We start from the raw sequence: 19,820 nt of genomic DNA, 5'->3' as shown, positions 1-19,820 counted from the left end.
AGCGCATCACGTTATTGTTGGGTGGAGCACTGATCAAATTTCGTACGCGTACGCTCCCAGGCTCAGCATGGCAGCTCTGTTTCAACAAACTGCCCACGGTATAGCACAGTAAACATGAATACACTCTTCATGCCGTGTAGGCTCAAATATCAAGATGTACTTGAGATACACAGCAGGACTGGTCCGACCATTTTAAAGCTAAGGGCACAACCCGCCGTACGTGCAACTGCGTGGTGTCTACGTGCCACAACTGGTGCTGGTAAAGCTAAGGACACAACCCGCCGTACTTGCAACTGCGTGGTGTCTACGTGCCACAACTGGTGCTGGTAAAGCTAAGGGCACAACCCGCCGTACTTGCAACTGCGTGGTGTCTGCGTGCCAAAACGTGGGAAATCGCACAGAGATTGTACAGGCGTGGCGTGCAGACCACATACTTACACCTTAGCTTGCGCAACCTTGCGAGAGACGTGCGTTGAGACGTACTCCCTCCCTGCTCTTACCAGTCCTTCGCCACGTTTTCAGAAAAACGTGGCGGACGTGACCGCCAAAAAACGTACGGACAAAAAGCACGTACGACGAGTTGTGCCCCTAGCTTAAACGGGCTGCTAACTTCAGCTCGGTCTTGCTGATGGGGCCCTGTGGACGGTTATAATTGTTACTTAATTCGAGGTAAGATATGGTCAGTGAGATGAGATCGGCCCTGTTGTGTTTTATAAGGTCACCTAATAGCGTTTGACGGTTATTGCTTATGAGATCCTATACTGGTGTTCCCATAACTGTTGGTAGGCATAATTTGACAAGATGTTAATGTTTTGAAGGCATAATAGACAAGTAAGACACGTCCTAGTCACAAAGAGGTTTGATTAGAGGATGTAGTGCTAAAAGATGACAAAACAGGACAGCCCACGATACAGAGCTAGTGATGTCCATTTTTTGACGAGCATTAAAGTTGGGTATCACCGTCCTACACATGGTTTAGCGGTTTCTGTGTTTGTTCAGGCCTAGTTGACAGGTCAGAATACATGCGTTACTGATAACAAGAGCCACCCTTGAGAGAGGTCCACGAGGAAATAAGTACCACATTATCGCCTCCCCCTTCCACGGAGATGTAAACAAACCGCCACTGATTACTAGAACAGAACCACTCACACTCACAGAACAGAGCAGAACCACCGCGACGATAATCACGCTCATGCAAATGCATGACATGTCTCTTTTTCCCTACATAACTTTAAACTAAGATGCCCCATCTCATGTTTTCCCTGTAGCGCCCAGCGTCCGTTAAGGGCCCCGGCCACCCACCTCACCAAGCGGCAAGCTTATACAAATCATCACATTCATCACACAATACGGCTAAGTAAAAGGAAGGCATACATGACATCTATACACCAGATATTTCTAAATACAATCCAAATCATATGAGTGACCAACTTACCTCCCCTTTTGTCAGTTGTTTTGTAACAAAAGATAATGTGCTGCATAGTTATTCTGCCATAGACGCACGGCAAAAGCCACCACGTAGGTCACATGGGAGGGCACCCCGTGGCTGGCATGGGCCCGACGAACACGTGTCCCGGCGGAAGAGGCGGTACCCTCCAGATTGACGTGAACCCGACCTCACTACCCTTCCGGGACACCAAAACGTTCATCGCTGGGTCACTGCACCAAAACGTGGACGTATGGGAAAAACTAGCAAAATTCTTGGGACAAGGGCCTGGAAGTCCTTGTTTGGATAAAGAATGAAATTCAGGATAAGAAATTCTTCGCCCCGCGTTTGAGGGTAGCTTTAGAGGGCAGACGTAAAAGTCGGAACAGGTCATCGACCCGAATTGCCACCGAAGTGACACGTACACCGAGTAGCACGGAACAAAACTAAGTCGGTATGAACAGTGGCTTCTGCATAATAATAATCACAATAATCATAATCACGTCCTACTCTCGCGGAGAGTATTCCAAAGTTGGAAGTCCCCGATGAAGGAGTGTCCGTTTGCGTTTTAATCACAGCTGGCACGTTTAAAGATCCACGAAACGCCAAATCTTTGACCCGTATTTCAACGGAACCGAGAAGTTTTTACCCGCAAGCACCAAACTACCGTAACTTGGTTGTATCTTCTTGGTATGTCACAGAAGGTCGTTCAGCTCTTGATCTTTAAGCAGATGTTATAGAATGGCTTATTCATACACCTATAGATGTCAACATTGCGGCGTTGGCCAGATACCTTGCTTCCTTGGAACCGATGACATAAAATTGATTACCCGAAACCCAACACTTATCTGGCCAGGCGCAGATTATTGCACAATATCAATGTAACATGTAGCATGCTTGAAATAAACTTTCTAATTTCAACTTTGTTAATTGTTTTGATATTTCTCTATGGTAATATTTAACTTGTGCGAGGTTATATGCATCTTACAAACGAGACGTTTAAATAATGCCGTAATTGCGCGCGCGTTCAGCTAAGGTTGTCGTTTGTCTAAAGTACAAAGCTGCGGTGGAATTTTGCGGTCCCCCTGTAATTAGAATCTATAACATTGCAAATTACACTAATTGGGTAACGTTATATTTCATTGCTGCATATGATCTGAGCATTTCCACACCGCCATGGACCATGTTACGAAGCGACATCCTTCCTGTTGGCCATGATCACCTTGGCGTACAGCCATGTGTACCTTTGGTCCGCTCAGAGAAGTCGCTATGTTTGTGCCATTGAATCAGTCCTTTGTACTAAAATGGTTAGTAGATGTAGTGATGTGTATATCGATTAATTGCCGTAATCTACGTGGCCACAGATTAGCAGGTTGGAACACCTACGTAGAGGGAAGATGGCTACAACTACGGCTCTACTGGTGGTGTATTTCCTGCTTGCTGTTGTCGTGACAGTGGAATCAGCAGGTAAGAGTTCTTTGTTTGATACATTTCACAGTCGGAAGGGACGCTAAGCCTTTAGATTCGGTCCCATGTTTGTTGGAACCTCAGGGGTCAAACCACTTCACGTAAAAGAAACAAACACCATAGGCCACGCTTCATAATGCCGAAACAATAGACCTTCACAATGCCCGGAGTTCTGAAATCTTTCTCTAAAGGGGCTCAATCTTTTTGTATAACTAGGCATTGTGAAGATGTTTAGTCAAGGGTAACGAACGTCAATAAGACAGTTATCCACACCAATAACAGGATAGAATGATATAAATATATATATATATATAAGTTTTATTTGAAGACAAGTAATGGTAATAGAACGTTTTTCAATGAATTTCATTCTAAACTATATAGTTTGTAGCGTTATGTGTTCATGGGCACGAGGCAAAGTTTGTACAAGAAATCTCATCCGTTTCCAATGCAATTTCGTAACCAAAAAGTTTCAGTGGACGAGCACGCTCACAGCGTGAGACGTAACACCAGAGAAATTGGAGGGGCACCGGAGGTCGAAAAGAACCCACAGTTTTGGAACAACATGGCGAAAACCTCCATCCAAGACGCCTTGCGAATCCAAAAGAACCACAAGACGAAGGTTTGACATAAGGAACAGTCTTCCTTATTTTCGTCATTGAAATCTTCGAGTAAAATCATTTTTTTCAAGTATTAATTAGTACCCAGTGTGAGATGTACTATCTCTACTGAATTTCATTTGTAGCTTTTCCCTTTTCAAGACTTTTTAAAACTTGATATTTTCGTTTTTAGGTTGCCAAGAATGTGGTGCTGTTCCTAGGCGACGGGATGGGTGTGGTCACGGTGACCGCAGCACGGATCCTGAAGGGTCAAAAGGCGGGAAACCCTGGAGAAGAGACCGTGTTGAACATGGAAACACTGCCACATGTGGCGTTGTCCAAGGTAACGTAATTTCCAGCTCACATACTTTCGCCTTTATTTACCTGAAGATTTAAACCCAGGTAATGATGTCCTATTTTATGCTTAGTTTATAGAAAGAATCAACACGTGTTTCACAAACAAAATACATCAACAATACTAGCAAACATGATGACAACACAAGAAAGAAATCGAAGATCTCATACATACAATATTCAAAATTTTCTAAATTACCGGGCAATATAAAGTAATAACAGCTGTGTCACTTGTAACGTATTGATGTTTTTAGAACGTTTCTATATCGTTTTTATTCCAGACCTACAACATAGATGCCCAAACGCCGGAAGTGACGGCCACCGCGTACCTTTGCGGCGTGAAGGCGAGGTGGGCAACACTCGGGTTAGACGGCAGGGCGCGGAATGAAGACTGTAGCTCTTCAAAAGGCAGGGAAGTCCCGTCAGTTTTAGCCTGGGCAGAGTATGCAGGTGGGTTTCCAGGATTTAGTTTTGAATTTCATTTGTTTTGGTAGACAAAATCATAGTAGAATTTAACACAAAAGGAAATAAGACACCGAATCGGGGCACGACACCAACTTCCAACAAATTGCTTACGTGACGTGTCCATTGCTTACGTGACGTGTCTGCAAGGTCACGTGCCCAAGGATATCTGGACAGACATTCTGAAGAAGACTAGAACATAGTTGAAGACTAGAACATAGTTGAAATAAATGTCATATCATAAATCAACACTATTACTTTGCTCTGAAACTTGCCTCTGTATTACGGACGAAGGTAAGTCCACCGGTATCGTGTCGACAGCCCGTGTAACACACGCCTTCACGGCGGCAGCCTACGCTCACACGGCCAACCGCCGGTGGGAGGTGGACAGCATTCTCCCGCCTGAAGCTATCGAGAACGGCTGTAAGGACATCTCTGCTCAACTGGTTGACGACAATCCCGGCATTAAGGTACCGTCATGTAAAACCCGTGTGGTTTTGACGCTATTCTGAACGTCTTCTAACCTATGTAGACCAGACTTTTGGTGCTTTTCTGGGATGGGGTGGGGGCTGTTTAACCTGATTTACCGTCCCTAATGACATGATCCGCCATCTTTGATTTTGACCAATGACGTCACCAAATTAACATAAATTATGAATACATAATCATAAGTGTAACATTACATAGGATGTTAATGCTATTGGAAAACAATTGTGGTCTAGCAAGAAAACGTTGAAACGTCATTATCTAAACCGAAATTAATAAATTTGGTAAATCTGCCTGTCAGAAACCCGGGGCGTTCGTTCGTTCGTTCGTCCCATAGCCCTGATTAATCAGCCGTAGGGGCAGCACAACATGTTGTGCTGACTCAACAGGCTTTTAGTCCCCTGGCGGCGCCTATCTCCTCTCCGGGGCATGGTGAATGATGTAAATCACCGTGTGGCTGATACGACACGAAGGTTCGCCAGGCCTCCGTCCCGGTGATTTGTAGTGAATCACCAACTCCAGGCAGAATGATTTGCTCCATCGCACACCGCACCATCGCACGTGTGGGGGTTCTTTAACGTGCATGGGGTGTGACTCTCCCCATACACGGGACCTCCATTTAACGTCCTATCCGAGGGACGACCCATTTTTACCTGAGGAAAGTGAGGAAAGTCGTGTAAAGTGCCTTTCCCAAGGGCACAAGATCGGTGGCACGGTAGGCGGATTCGAACCCGCAACTCGGTGCAAATCCGGACATGCTACCGCTGCGCCACGCGGTCACCACGAACTCGGGGCGATGGCACGAAAAATAACAAGCTCATATATTTTTATCATAAAGTTGTTGCCCACAATATTTCTCACCAAGTTACGTAGCTGTAGCACACGTCGTTTGGTGGTTATACGAAGTCAAAGTTGTCGCGGGCATTGTTGTCCCCTCCCCCTGTCTAGATAGGGCTATAAGTGATGATGTTTACAGCGACATCGTGACAATGACCTTGTGCACATGTTTTCCTTTGACCTTAACGTATCAAAAAAATGTAAGTAAAAGAAGCATGTGACATCTAAAGCAACAAAAGCATGAGTCATTGCTCCTTAACAGGTTATCCTTGTCGGCGGACGCAGGCACTTCCATGCCGGTACCGACCCGGAGTATCCGACCGACCCCGGATCTAACGGTGTCCGGAGTGACGGCAGGAACCTGGCGCAGGACTGGCTGTTCGGGAAGACATCAGCGCGTTACGTCTGGAACGGGACGGACTTCCGGACCATCAATCCACAAACAATGGACTATCTTCTGGGTAGGTTTTTACCATGGTGGTAAATGTAGGTTTTGTCTTTGATTTTACTTTGCCAAACAAATTTTGTAAAAAAAAATTATATAGAGGTTCATGTAAGGATGCACCTCTAATCTCGTTACTACATGCCGATTTTTACGTACCAGAAGGCATCAAAGGGATTTTGCTATTGCAACATTTTTGTACACAGGTCTTTTTGAACCGAGTCATATGAAATACATGACAGACAGAGATGGTTCACCATCAGAAGAACCTACCCTAGCGGAAATGACGCGAACTGCCATCCAGATACTGCGTAAGAACAGAAACGGCTTCTTCCTGCTCGTGCAAGGTATTTCTGCAGAAACCAGTCATTAACAACGAAGCATGCTTTCAACTTTCAATGTTTACATAGGCAACTTAATGTGATATAGACAAAAATGGGATAATCTCTTTTGGGGACAATAAAACGTTTGAAATTTATGGCATCTCATGGATCGATCCCGCAAGGCGTTACTGAACCACACAACGTCTCAGAGACGGCTGCTAGGGACTACCTTGTTGCGATCTTAAAATGACTAAATAATATGGAATTTACTGCCTAATCGTCATAGAAGAATAATTGTTAAGTTTCAGCTTACTTTCTTTTTCAGGTTCTAGGATAGACCATGGACATCACGAAGGCAAAGCCGTAAAGGCCATCAACGAAGCCGTGGCATTTGACGATGCCGTAGAGGTACATTATATTTTGTTAACTTCAACCACATTTTCCAGGTAGTATGAATAGCAGGTTAATGATGTTTTTTTTCTGTTTGACGCTGCAGGTTGCTAAAGACCTGCTGAACCTGGATGAGACTCTCATCGTCGTGACGGCTGACCACGCCCACACTGTCAGTCTGGGAGGCTGGGACACGGCGAGAGGCAGCCCCATATTTGGTAGTTTCACCATTTTGATCTCTCGATGATTTTGTTTGTTTGTTTGGAAGTTGACCTGTTTTGGTAGAAATCACGATCACTTGAGGGGTGAATTTCTTCTAGCAGTTGTTTGAGGAAACGCATCGGGAAGGAACGGACCCCAAACAAGCTGGATTTATTTTACTCACTGCAGTGTCAATTACAGGCGCTAGGATGAGCCTACAAACGACTGTCAAGTTGCTCGACTTGTCCTAATTTTTGTAATATGGAAGAATGTAAATATCGAAGGAAGCAACAACGTAGTGTTCATTGTGAAAACTTAGTCATCTTCAAATTTTATTGTTCTGACGTAGGCAAGTTGGACCCGGATTATGTTGTCGAAAGCGTCGGCGATAAGCTCGTCCCAGACGGCAAGCCGTACACGGCGCTTCAGTACGGCACCGGGCCGGGCTACAACATCTCCGCTCTTCGCGAGGACATCACGAACGTGAACACAGGTACGAGACTTAAAGACAAGTACGAGATTATAGCGACGGGACCAATTGTGAATGGCGAAATGTGTGATCGTCGCTTGTACCATTGCTGGGGGTATCGTCATTGACAAATATATCTAAAAGTGTTACAGCTTTCTTTCTCTCCGTTGGATTAAATTGACAAAGGTAAAAAGGCAAATAATTGAATACTTTTCATAATGATTATACGGTCTGATAAACTATTCTTCAGGCGTGGGAAGCAAGTAGAAAAGGGCCACGTGCTTCACGTTAAAAGACAAAAGTAAAACTGGATCATTCTGTCCACAGCAAACCCAGACTATGTGCACCAGAGCGCCGTACCCATGATAAGAGAGAGTCATGTAGCGGAAGACGTCGCCATCTTTGCTGACGGCCCCATGGCTCACCTGTTCCACGGCGTGCACGAGCAGAACTACATCGCTCACGTCATGAAGTACGCGGCCTGTCTGGGGGAGTACGCGGAGGATTGTGATCGGGAAGAGAGGGTGGCGTCTGGAACCGCTAGGGGGAGCTTCAGCACTGCAGTGGTGCTCTTGTCCATCATTCTGCAGCTTGCGTGGGTCTAAGGGTACAAACTACTTAGAATGATGAAATAAATCAATTAGCCTGATTCTTTCTTTTCTAATAGCCATAGTTTATCTTAGCATATCAAAGAAATCCTAGTAAAATCATTGGTACGTAAGTCTCGTACTGACATTTAATCTTAAAATTTGTAGTCCAACTTGACTTCATTGCAATATGCATGTTCTTACATGCAGTATGGACCATGTCACCGTAGGCCTATTTCCTGCATGCGGCTTATGCCATGATACCATCTATAGCATGAAAGATTGCTCCCCCGGGATTCTCGGGCTCACTGGTACTGTCTATATATGGATAAGACATTTAGTGACGAGAGAGAATACACGTGTGAGGTACCATTAGTATCATTTGTAGATCCAGAAGTGTAATAGTTTGGTAGTTCATTTTAAATTAAGTGACAATAATAGCGTGGTAGCCATGAGTTTAGATGTAGTGTGTGATACAAGGCTGTTAACACACCAGTGTCACTTTCTGCACTTCTTGAATACAGAATAAAAAAGTTACTGACTGTGAGACCATGTTTTGTCGCTTCAATCCCTTTTACAACCATTATGGTCATATACACCTTTCCATGGCATTGGGACGGCGGTCTCGCCGCGCTCTCTCTGCGACCTAAACTTCGACATATTGCTCAACGAATTGTATAGAAAAGAGACTGTGTGTGTTTTGTTGTCTTCTCGGTCACACTTTTACATTTTGTATGATGTATCCAGTGTGAAAGCGAAGGATACACATATCCTATTTAGGTCGCAATGAGAGCGCATCGCGATCACCGGCTTGTGGAAAGGAGGCCTAATTTGACAATGTAGCCGTTTCGGTTTTCCCTGCCAACATTTTTCTTTCCTGGCATTCTCACATTAGATTTGATTTCTGTGTGGAATGTCATCCACACAATACACTTGCTGCAGCCTAACTCATAAAACATTACTTAAGTGTTAAAAACACTTCCAGACGTCTTGTCTGCCCAACTTCGACGCGTGACCGCCATTGCCTGTCCCAAAGCTACTGTACTCGTCTCTCTGCATGTGTAGCTATGTCCACACGGGACCCTTCCACAGGAGGGTGCACGGGTTGGATGGGAACTCACGGTCCCAGCACGGGGCTCGCCCACGTGCGTGTGATGAGGACAGAACTGGCGTGTTTTATTATGGAATGGATCACTCTGTCACATCAGAACACCCTGCATTGGGGAAGATAACGCAACCATGGTGTTTCCACTGTTCCTCTGTGTGTCGTCACAGAGGAAAAACACTGCAGCTGATAAGTTTGCAGGCGTCCACGGCTTTAACACCGTTGTAGTTTACCACTGTGAAGATTACGTAAACGATGGTTTTAATTAATCCTGGATTTACACATAACCAACTGATATTGAACATAGTAATTCATGCGTCTATTAGTTGCATTTTAATAAACCATTTCAATTTAGATACCGAGCTCAAGGTTTCATGTGTAAACACAAGCTTGTGTAAGGTAGGCCTTTTCCCATCGCTTTTGGCTTGCATGCGATGTGTACAGATTAGGTAGATCTAGAGTTGATAACCATTGCGGTCACGTCCATAGCCCGCTCTCTTCGTGTACAGCACAAATGATCATTTAGTGCTCAGCTGCTGCACTTCTATGCCCAATCAGCCCAACTCAGCCTTGCGCTGTTCCAGGACGTCCATCGCAGACTTAGGGTTGGGGTCCTCGAGCTCGATGGGCTGCTTGTCTGCCGGCGGATCCTTGTCAACCCCCTGGCAGTGCTTGCCGTATTGGCCCGCCTTGTGACAAGACAGCGGCTCGCCACAACCAGAGCACTTCTTCACTCTTTTCGGGGTCCTCCCCATGATTAAGGTGGAAGGAGGAAGGGAAGAACGGAGGTGACGGAGAAGAAATTGCGGAGACTCTCTGATGCAGCCTGCTCCCTAAGATCTGATGGCGGGAGTGAGTGGGGATCCCACGTGTGAGTTAGACCCTGAGAGCGACTGCATCCAATTAACAACTTTGATCCCCGGGGGGGCCCAAAGATCCACTATTAGGCTACGTCAGTAGGATTATATAAACTGATGCGAGCGTGCGAATAAAAAGTTGGGCAGAAAAAGTTGCCTTCCTTAGAAGTGAAATTTAAATGGTCAGGAAGATTGAACAAACGACTAAACACACATAATATGCAATAAATTCTATATTCCTGTTCTTCCAAATCTTCTTTTTTTGACGATGGAATTCGCTTTGGCATTTTATATCATCCATTGTGCATGTTTTGTTCAATCTACAGTATATATTTGCTCATTTTACATCTGCTTTGTATTATCTTAATTATGATTATGTGGTTGAAAACATTTTCCTTTTGACTACCGAACGTTTATGCACGCGTGGATGTCATCCATATAATCAAATCAACATGGCCTTAACGAGGCATTCAGCTGAAGGCAACGAGGCATACAACTGCCCTAGCCTTCGAATTCTGTACCCCGGTTACTCTCAGTCTGTGAGCACGTGTCTACCGACAGTAAAATGCACGTCCACTCCGTGAAAACAAGCCTAGCCAACGGTGACCGTTAGTAGTCTAATATCCTGTTTTGGTCCTTCACCAGGCCGTGACACCACAACAGTATAGAATCCACATGTAAAAATATGATAACTTGGACAAGGGTATAGGACCAAGCTCCCAGATTTATACACCAACAACTACGGATGCTAGTGTCATTGCAGTAAAATGCACAGCTGGTGACACTTAAAGAAAATAAAAATGCAGACTCAATGTACAAAATGACAAATAAACTGGTGAACATGACATCTACTGAGAGTATCTAATACCAGCTGAGAAAAGAACAAGAAATAGCCATGCCTCACATACCCAAGCTATCAAACCAGAATTGAGAGTTGAATATGGCTGGATAACCGTCTATAGGACAGTTTTCAGCTTACCGTTTGAGGATAAATGTCAAAATACGAATATGTTGTGAACAAACCTTTGTACACGACAAAATGGAGCCAGTTTCTTCCCCGAACGATATCAATTACATTTGAGACTAGAAATCGGGACTGGCGACTTAAGGCCCCCTCTCACTTGACGTGCGGCACGCTTGCGGCATGGCTGCGTTCGTTCACTGCGTCACTGTTTTGTTATTTTCTTCGAATTTTTATGATTCAGATATTGTGCAATACGTAAAAGTATAACATAAAAGACGACAAAATATACAACAAATAAGAAAATTCGTTCTTTATCTCTGAAATTCGTTGAGCATCTTCCGAACGCAGCAATGCCGCAAGCGTGCCGCACGTCAAGTGAGAGGGGGCCTTTACTCTAATCTCCTGGACAAATATGGTTTCTGGTGCACGACTATTAATAGTAACACTTACTGGTGAAAAGCAGTGTTTATGTGGAGTTTTGCTGATTGTTTGCTAAAAAAACTGGAAATACCTCATGCAAATATCACGAGAAGCCGCCTGTGGGCCTTGAACAAACGGTACAAATAATTCGATCTGTCATTTACCAAGACGGGGAGTGCTCTCATACAGCGAGAGTTGCAGTCACAGCGTCGTATTGCTGTATTGTAATTTTTTTCAGCACCAAGGACAGGGAAGACAAAACGATTTGATGAACAAAACGTATCTGATCTGTCATATGATATAATATCCAAAACACAAATATAACTGGGACCTAAGCTTATTATTGAAACGTTACCTCGTTGAAATTATGCCGTTTTTCTCTGTGATTTCGTTTCTGGAAGGTTCGTTATTGAGATAAATCCTGCATGTTGCCATTAACATGGACTCTGTTGACACTCATGGTTAATGTACATATTCAACATTACTAAGAAACGAGAAGAAGCCGAAGAAATGTATTAGACTAGTTATATTTCAGCCATACCATAGGTATGGTGAAATATATTGTATTCGTAATGTTTCTTTCTTTTTATATTGCAATCCATACATAGTATGGGATTGCAATATATTGTTTTTGCTGAGTCTCTTCTCCTCCTGTCAAAATCTTCAAGTTGATTCAACTTTTTCATTTTTGGATCAAATGAGTTAAAATTTGGCAGGCTGGTAGAAATAGCAAATACCCCCAGGTGTTTTTTTCACTTTCTTCATAGAGGCCTTAGAATTTATGATATTTAGGGTTTTTGGTCATTTTTAGACCAATTATGTATATTTTGGGACCCTGTGCCCTGGTATTACAACCTAATGGCCTGAAATTTGGTACAGAGGTGCATTGGACATATGACCACAGGACCCCATCAACATTTTTGTCATAGATTACTTAGAAATTAGTTATTTTGGGGTGTTTTGGCCATTTTTTACTAAAAATGTATATCTTTGGCTTCTATGCCCTTGTATGGAAACCAAATGACCTGCAATTTAGTACATAGGTGCATTGGACATATGAAAACAGGACCACATCAACGCTTTCGTTATCGATCATTTCAAAAATGAATTATTTTGGGTTTTTCGGCCATTTTTGACTAAAAATGTTTATTTTTGGCTCCTATACCCTTGTATGAAAACCTAATGACCTGAAATTCGGCATGAAGGTGTGTCTGGTATGTGCCCACAGTACCTCATTTTCACTTTGGGCATACATTACCTTGAATTGTTGAATTTTGGGATTTTTTGCCATTTATGGACTAAAAATGTTAAGTTTTGGCTCCTGTGCCTATGTATGAAAACCAAATGGTCTGAAATTTGGTATGAAGGTGCGTACAGTATGTAGCCACAGGGCTCTATCCACACCTATGGTGTACATCAATCAAAAATTGTGAAATTTTGGATTTTTTGCCATTTTTGACCAAAAATGTACATTTTTGCTTCCTGTGTCATGAGAAAGCCAACTGATCTGGAATTTGGTGTTGGGGTAGCTTTAGCACTATAAATGGGAAATGGGCCACATAGACTGGTCCATTTTGCATAGATTGGGGTGTTCTGGAAGAGTCCTTTATTGTATGAAGATGGATTGCAATATGCTGTATTTGCTCCCAAGCAAATGTCGGCCTTTCTAGTTTCTTTCTTCTTTCTTTCTTTCTTTCTCCTGCCAAATCTTCAAATCGAATCAACTCCGCCGTTTTTTAACCGATTGACTTGAAATTTGGCACAAAGGTAGAGTAAGTCAATACCCTCAGGTGTTTTTTTCATTTTTTTCATATCTGCCTTTGAAATGATTTTATTGAGGTTTTTGTCAATTTTTATGTATATTTTGGGCTCCTGTACCCTGGTATTACAGCCGAATGACATGAAATTTGGTACAGAGGTGCCCTGATCATATGCCCACCCAGATTTGATAACAGTTTTGGTATACGGTACAACAAAATGCTTAATTTTGCGATTTTTGGCCATTTTTTGACAAAAAAAGCACATTTTTGCCTCCTGTACCCTCGTTTTACAACCGAATGACCTGAAATTTGGTATAAAAGTGCCCTTCAATTATGTGCGCATGAAGTCAATAACAGTTTTTCCATACAGTACAACATAATGCTTAATATTGCAATTTTATGGCCATTTTTAGACAAAAATTGGACATTTTTGGCTCCTGTTCCCTCGTTTTACAACCAAATGACCCGAAATTTGGTAAAGGGGTGCTCTAGATATTTATCCAAATGACCCATGTATAATTTTTGGCATGGAACACTTTAAAATGATATATTTGGGAATTTTTTGGGTCATTTTCCAATGGCCAAAGGGGTCAACGACCTCAAGGCCTATTGTTGCATGAGGGAGATGGCTGAAATATGCTGTATTTGCTCTCAAGCAAATGTCGGCCTTTCTAGTTTTAGAATCCATGTTTTAGAAACCATGTGTACTGCATTACTACCTTTTGTATCCATATGCCTGTACTTAGCCCGATAGGGCATGAATGTGCAATAAAGGCTATTATTTAATTTTAATTTAATTTTATTTAATGTAAAATATCTAGACTTTTTGTGACACAGTGAAGTATTGCTTGTTAGTCGCATTTTCACTAGAGACAAGTGCATAGTTACAGAGCACGAGTCACTTTCAGGCTTGTGTAAAAATACGGTGTTAACGATGTGCTTGTCAGTCGGTGATAGTCCGTCTAATTACCTTGAACACCAGTCGTTTGAGACACGAGAGTAACTGAAGGTTTGCTCTGATGATTCTTAGTAGTTTCAATGCAATAATCCTTAACAAAGGTTGCAGATATATTTAGCCATGCAGGGATTTAGACCCAGCCGGAGATCCATGTGCAGGGGATAAGTGGTGGAGTGACTGGGATATGGTCTGCAAGGTCGCCTTATATAATACACTGTGAGGCATCTGAATGGCCGAGCGCCTGGCTACAAAATCGAAAAGACGCAGGTTTGATTCCTGGCATTTCTGGCTAGGCGTTGTGTCATTAGGAAAGTCACGTTACACGACTTCCCTCATTCCTACGAGTTGTAAACGAGGTACTCCACTTTTGGGGACTCCGAGGTAAAGAGCAAGGAGAGGGATTAGCTTCAACTTCCAACACCGTGCCATAGACGAAGAGACTGAACAACCCATTACCCCTAATGCCTCAGAGACTACAGAGCCATTACATTAAGTTACATAACTAGCCGCCGAGTGATGGTGGGTGGTTACTATATACCTTAATGCGTTTGAGTAAGAATGAATATACTTTTAGCAGTAAGTTGTTAGGCTAGATCTTATGCATTTGATTGTAAGCGTTACATTTGTAGTATCCCATCTATTCTTTCATTCTAATTGACGTCCCAATTACGATAACTTAATGCACACAAAGTTTAAGATTAACGAAGAGTTCCACAAACACATACCTTTTCCAAATAAAATTGAACGCTGAGTACGGAGAGTACCTTTATTGAAGAGATATACCCCAGTTAAATACCCCATTCATTCGGTTCACATGGAAAACTACCCATACCCTCTCAAGTTATGTTGTTATTTTCGAACATGACCTTTGTTTTCACAACCGCAACTCACCAAGTATCATGAAGAAGATCCGTTAACAGTTTCTCTAGTTATGCTGTTGACCTACACACACACACACACACACACACACACACACACACACACACACACACACACACACACACACACACACACACCCCACACACCAACATGGCACAACTAAAACATAACCTTTTTCGCAACGGTAATAAAGGTCCGTATAGTCAGTCAGTTTGCTCTATCAACCAACAGCAGTTACCTTGGGCAGCCTGCTGAAATCTGTATCGGATACGTGAAACCGGTCCACGTGCTGGCTATCGGTATAGATGAGAACACGGGCAGTCCGGTGATTAGGGAAAATGATGGCCTTTGTGGTCACATCAACAGTATGCCTTGCTCAGTGAAAGGAGCAACAGCATGCTTATCACGTCAGCCACGTACACAAGGGCTAAAGATCATCTGATGATTAGCTAGTGCGCTTTGTCTGTCAATATCTATTAGATAGATTACCTCGTAACGTTGCCTAGACACTAGACCCTTGCTATTGCGATTTCGCACTGAAGCCCTTTCTCCGTCACGAGCCCACAGTTGGAGCCCGATCCCTATTGGCAACCAGAGCTAATTGGCACCCGGTCACTGATAATCAGGGTCCGCATGCTGTGTTTGGCGGCGGGGCACGTTGTTTCCCAGGCCGATGGGTTACCGACTATAGCACGGCTGTCGGTATCCAGGCTACCAGTAACGATTCAGTGGAACTCCGTAGTACTATACTCACCTCTCTCGTCCGTGCTCTGGGAGTACTTCCAGTGGAGAGGACTGTTAAGTATAGAAGAATTTAAATCTTAACTGTCCCAAGCCCCATCGCCCTTGTATAGACTCTATAGTAGAAGAAAATAGACATTTTTGATTAATTTGTGTCCAAGTCAAGTACAGAAATGCACGGCAAGCGCCTTTCCCAAGGGTACAAATCTGCGTACCTTTATCTTTCTAGTTCCTGCCGTACGTCAGTTTAGCTACTATGTGAACTTCATATTACAACCCATTGACGTGAATGCATTTCGTAAATGGCGAGAGAAGGCTGACAATATCGGTGTGTAAAGAACATCTGTTGGAAGAGTATGCCTTGGCAGTAGATAGGGCCAACCAAGACTTCTCTCGTATAACATCAACTCAGCTGAGCCTGATATCTGTCGGACGAAACAAAAGCCAAGTAGCCCCCCTTCCCCCTCGAGCTTAGCTGATCATTCTTTCCTCGCCCCCCCCCCCCTTTGTGAAAAAAGAGAAGCAGTCTTCAGCTATCTGAGTTGATGTTAGACATGAGAAACCATTGTTAGTCCTACCTATTGACAAACATAGGCATACTCTTCCAACAGTCGAGTCGTTAAGTATAAGTCTGCCACATGAGAATGTTAAAACATCTTCATTCATATGATAGTAAATACTGTAGAGATGTTGGTAAAGTTGGTGAATATAGTCTTAAAACAACTTCATTCATATGGCAATAAGACTGGTAGAGTTGTTTGTATAAGGTTAGTAAGATCCAATGGTACGAACTAGCATTACCAACTATCCGTTTGTTTAGACTTCCCTGGTCCAAAGATTACCGTTTCCTCGGTAAGCGACATACGAACCACAATATTTACACAGCGAATCTGCGTACAGCATGCGTGCTAGCTAAAGTTATTATGAAACAATCTGTTTTTCTGTGTACTCTTTAGGCCATTAATAAGTTCAAAGACGTCATACATTGAAATCTGATTAGCTATCAGAGAAGCATCCGCTGGGATTGCCACTTGAAGTTCAACGTGTCCAATTTGTGTAAAAGCCTTAAAATCTTGATTGTTGTTGTTGAAATTCATCATGTTACAAATGTAGTAGTGCCTGTACGTATCTAGCGCTTTAGAGAGATATGAGAGGAAGTGTTCATTCATCCCCCAACGTCATTCGGGTTTGAAATGACTGCTGATGGGCTGTATTGTCAGAGTGGGTGTCATTAGACCACTGTCTGACAGAAAGTAACCTTCACACTTACACGTACGACTGAAAGTTAAGTACTGTATTCTTGTTGAACGTGGGTAGCCACGTGGAGAGAGGAGTATCAGAACATCTGTCCCAAGGTAGAACGCAGCTAGTTCTGGTAATTTAAGACATGTCCAAGTTGGCCCCTGTGGTGCCCTTATTACTGTATCATAATAGAATTAAGATGAGCAAGTTCCTGACGAAAAGGCGTGAACATGTGTGATAATTGCACCTCCTATCCCCCCCCCCCCTACTATTGGCATTAGTTTAGACCTAATGTGGCATCCTGACTGCCATGTTGTCTCATTGACTCTCTCACCTTTAAGGTTCACGACCACTCCGGCATAGCAAAACTGAGAAAAAATGTTCCTTGCTAAGATATACCCCTAATTTGATTAGAAGATGTGTAAAACTACATTTCTACTCTCTGCAGGCCTGGCGCTGGTGTATTTGTCTTGTAGAGTGACAGTCTGACGTTATGTACGATGTTCCATATTTCCTCTCTACTAATCTCATGAACTATCACGCCTGATCACAGCGAAATCTTATAAGGCGTGCCAATGAAGCACATGGAACTGTGAAGTAGATCATCCTCTGTTGTGCCCGGTGGATATTCACTTCACTTCATATTACCCAACATTATATTGATATTAAGGCCAGGAAAGCGATCAAAGGTACAAGGTACACAAACACGGCGTAACTATCATATGAAAGTCCAGAATGATATTTCCCTTACCGCTGGTTCACATGGATAAACCAAGTTAACCTCCTTGGATAAACTAATAACTTTAAAGGCTACAGTCACAAGATCAGACCGGGTAGTCACGATATTGTCTGAAGACAAAGCGTGACCTGAATGAAAGAGAGAGGACATTGATGCATGTCTCAGACGTCGTGACAGGGTGTCTAGTCAGGCACGTAACTCTAAAATATTAAATGATATCACCTATGAATTCGAATAAGTGGCCTATTATTGAGCCCCACGACCTGGAATATATGTCAATTCTGACAGTCGACTTCCCACCATGATTCTGACTAACGACTAGTTCTACCATTTCTGATGACGGCACGACAAACGATATTTAAGTATGCGTAAATCCTACTAAAAGGACACGTTTTTTATTCTTTAAGTACTCTTTACAACCTCTTTCCGGGTACCTTAAGATTATCTTAACGTGTCCTTTCCGCAGTACTGGTTTGATGCGTTATTTCATAGTTCCCCATAGGCTTTACGCATCATTGGGATCCATAAAGGATTCGTTAACAACTTTAACCTGTCTGACTTCTGTGCTGACACCATTTTCATACTAACTTCCTGCCGCTCTACCCCAGTTTATTTAAAAAACTACAAATACACAAGAACACGAAAATCCTAGACAAAACTAGAGTTCGGCGACCTCATACCTCCATGAAAATTTAGAGCTTTCGTAAATTTCATGCAATTGACTAGCACATTAACGTAATTTATGCATGGTATTGTTCATCATTGACTAACGTACACATGTCACAATTATAAAATTCCCATTATTAATCATAAAGCGTTTTTGCAATTTTTACATAAATTATGCAAATAAGTTCCTCATTACCATATTTGGTATCTGCTTATATTCCACCTATCATAGTTAACATGTGTTACATTAATTGAAGTCCAGTTATTGAAAACAATGGAATTATACAATTTCCTCATTAATCATGCAAATTAAGTCCTCATTTGCATAAAATGTATATCATTATGAACATATTTGCCCGCATGCCTAGTATGATGCCAATCCATCAATCCTTTCTGCAGTTATCCTCTTTAGAATGTCTTGACAAAAACGCCCCTGCAGTTCCGCAATTAAATGTTAGGGGGCTGAAAACTGCCCCACTTTGTCATGACACTGCAAGCTATCTACCTGCCAAATGTCAAGACCATATCACATCCAGGACAAGAGATACATTGAAAAAACTGCCATGATATAATATCCTCATTAATTATGCAAATGTACTCCTATTTTGCATAATTAGTATTTAATCTTGTACAAAATTGGCTAAGGTACCTACATACCAAAAATGATGAAAATCCGTTGTTCCCTTCTTGAGTTATCCTCGTCAGAAGTTTTTGACAAAAATGCCCCTGCTATTCCCAAACTAGACGCTAGGGGGCCCAAACTTACGTAATTTTTTCCTGAGCACAAGAGCTATCTAACACATCCAAATCTTGACCATAGCATGTTCAGAACACCGAGATAGCAAAACCGGAAGTTGCGCTGCAGTACCAAGGCCACACACCAGGGGGCCCAAAATTGACCTTGATCTTCGTCTTCCCAACCCCTACCTACATACCAAATATCATCGTAGTCCATCAAGAGGTTCTCAAGTTATGATGACCACAAATATGCGGACACACAGACACACACACAAACACACACACAAACACACACACAGACACACTCAAAACTATACCTCCATTTTTTCATGGAGGTAATAAAAGTCTGCGTACACGCAGCTAACCAGCCTTGCGATGTCTGTATAGCAGGTGTAGATGTGGGCGGGAGAAACAGTACATGATGATAACGCCGTGCGATTGTAAATACACCTATGTGTACTGGATTCAGTGTCACAGTAAAATGTGTTAATGTTCCATGGCCTGCTTGAAGCCGTGGTAGCTATAAAGCCACTGTGTCGGACGACTCAGGATGTTGGAAGGCCTCCCCTTTCATCAATTCATTGATCAACACGTGTATCTTTTAACCCTATTCAGACCGGGCTTTTGAGGCCCTCCACTTCTAAGTCCTATAACTCTTAAACGACGTGTTTTATGGCCACTTCAGGAAATGATATAGACATAATATCTGAC

General features: G+C 42.8%; 2 protein-coding genes across 3 annotated transcripts in view; one reads left to right on the top strand and one right to left on the bottom strand.

Annotated features, from left to right (window-relative positions):
- The window catches only part of LOC118411000 (hematopoietic prostaglandin D synthase-like), a 51,483-nt gene that overhangs the window by 10,418 nt on the left and 21,245 nt on the right, over window positions 1–19,820 (bottom strand). The window lies entirely within an intron of this gene.
- LOC118410997 (alkaline phosphatase-like) lies at window positions 2,179–8,587 on the top strand. Of its 2 annotated transcripts, XM_035812988.1 has the most exons (11): window positions 2,179–2,893; window positions 3,361–3,512; window positions 3,683–3,832; window positions 4,125–4,293; window positions 4,600–4,775; window positions 5,891–6,089; window positions 6,277–6,417; window positions 6,719–6,801; window positions 6,890–7,001; window positions 7,334–7,477; window positions 7,781–8,587. In XM_035812988.1, exons 1-11 carry the CDS (start codon window positions 2,824–2,826, stop codon window positions 8,056–8,058), a joined length of 1,674 nt encoding a protein of 557 aa, XP_035668881.1. In that variant the 5' UTR covers window positions 2,179–2,823; the 3' UTR covers window positions 8,059–8,587. The 2 variants fall into 2 exon arrangements, with proteins under 2 accessions (XP_035668881.1, XP_035668882.1); XM_035812989.1 differs by lacking the exon at window positions 6,277–6,417.

Source organism: Branchiostoma floridae, chromosome 3 (assembly GCF_000003815.2).
Source record: "Branchiostoma floridae strain S238N-H82 chromosome 3, Bfl_VNyyK, whole genome shotgun sequence".
NCBI lineage: Eukaryota > Metazoa > Chordata > Leptocardii > Amphioxiformes > Branchiostomatidae > Branchiostoma > Branchiostoma floridae.
The sequence above is the reverse complement of the archived record's forward strand: the minus strand, read 5'-3'. Positions and strand labels throughout refer to the sequence as shown.

Bases quoted from the DNA above. Each gene is read 5' to 3' on its own strand.
- LOC118410997 (XM_035812988.1), top strand. From the start codon at position 2,824: ATGGCTACAACTACGGCTCTACTGGTGGTGTATTTCCTGCTTGCTGTT. The intron at 3,833-4,124 runs GTAACGTAATTT...TTTTTATTCCAG, and splicing joins CACATGTGGCGTTGTCCAAG to ACCTACAACATAGATGCCCA. The intron at 4,294-4,599 runs GTGGGTTTCCAG...TTACGGACGAAG, and splicing joins AGCCTGGGCAGAGTATGCAG to GTAAGTCCACCGGTATCGTG.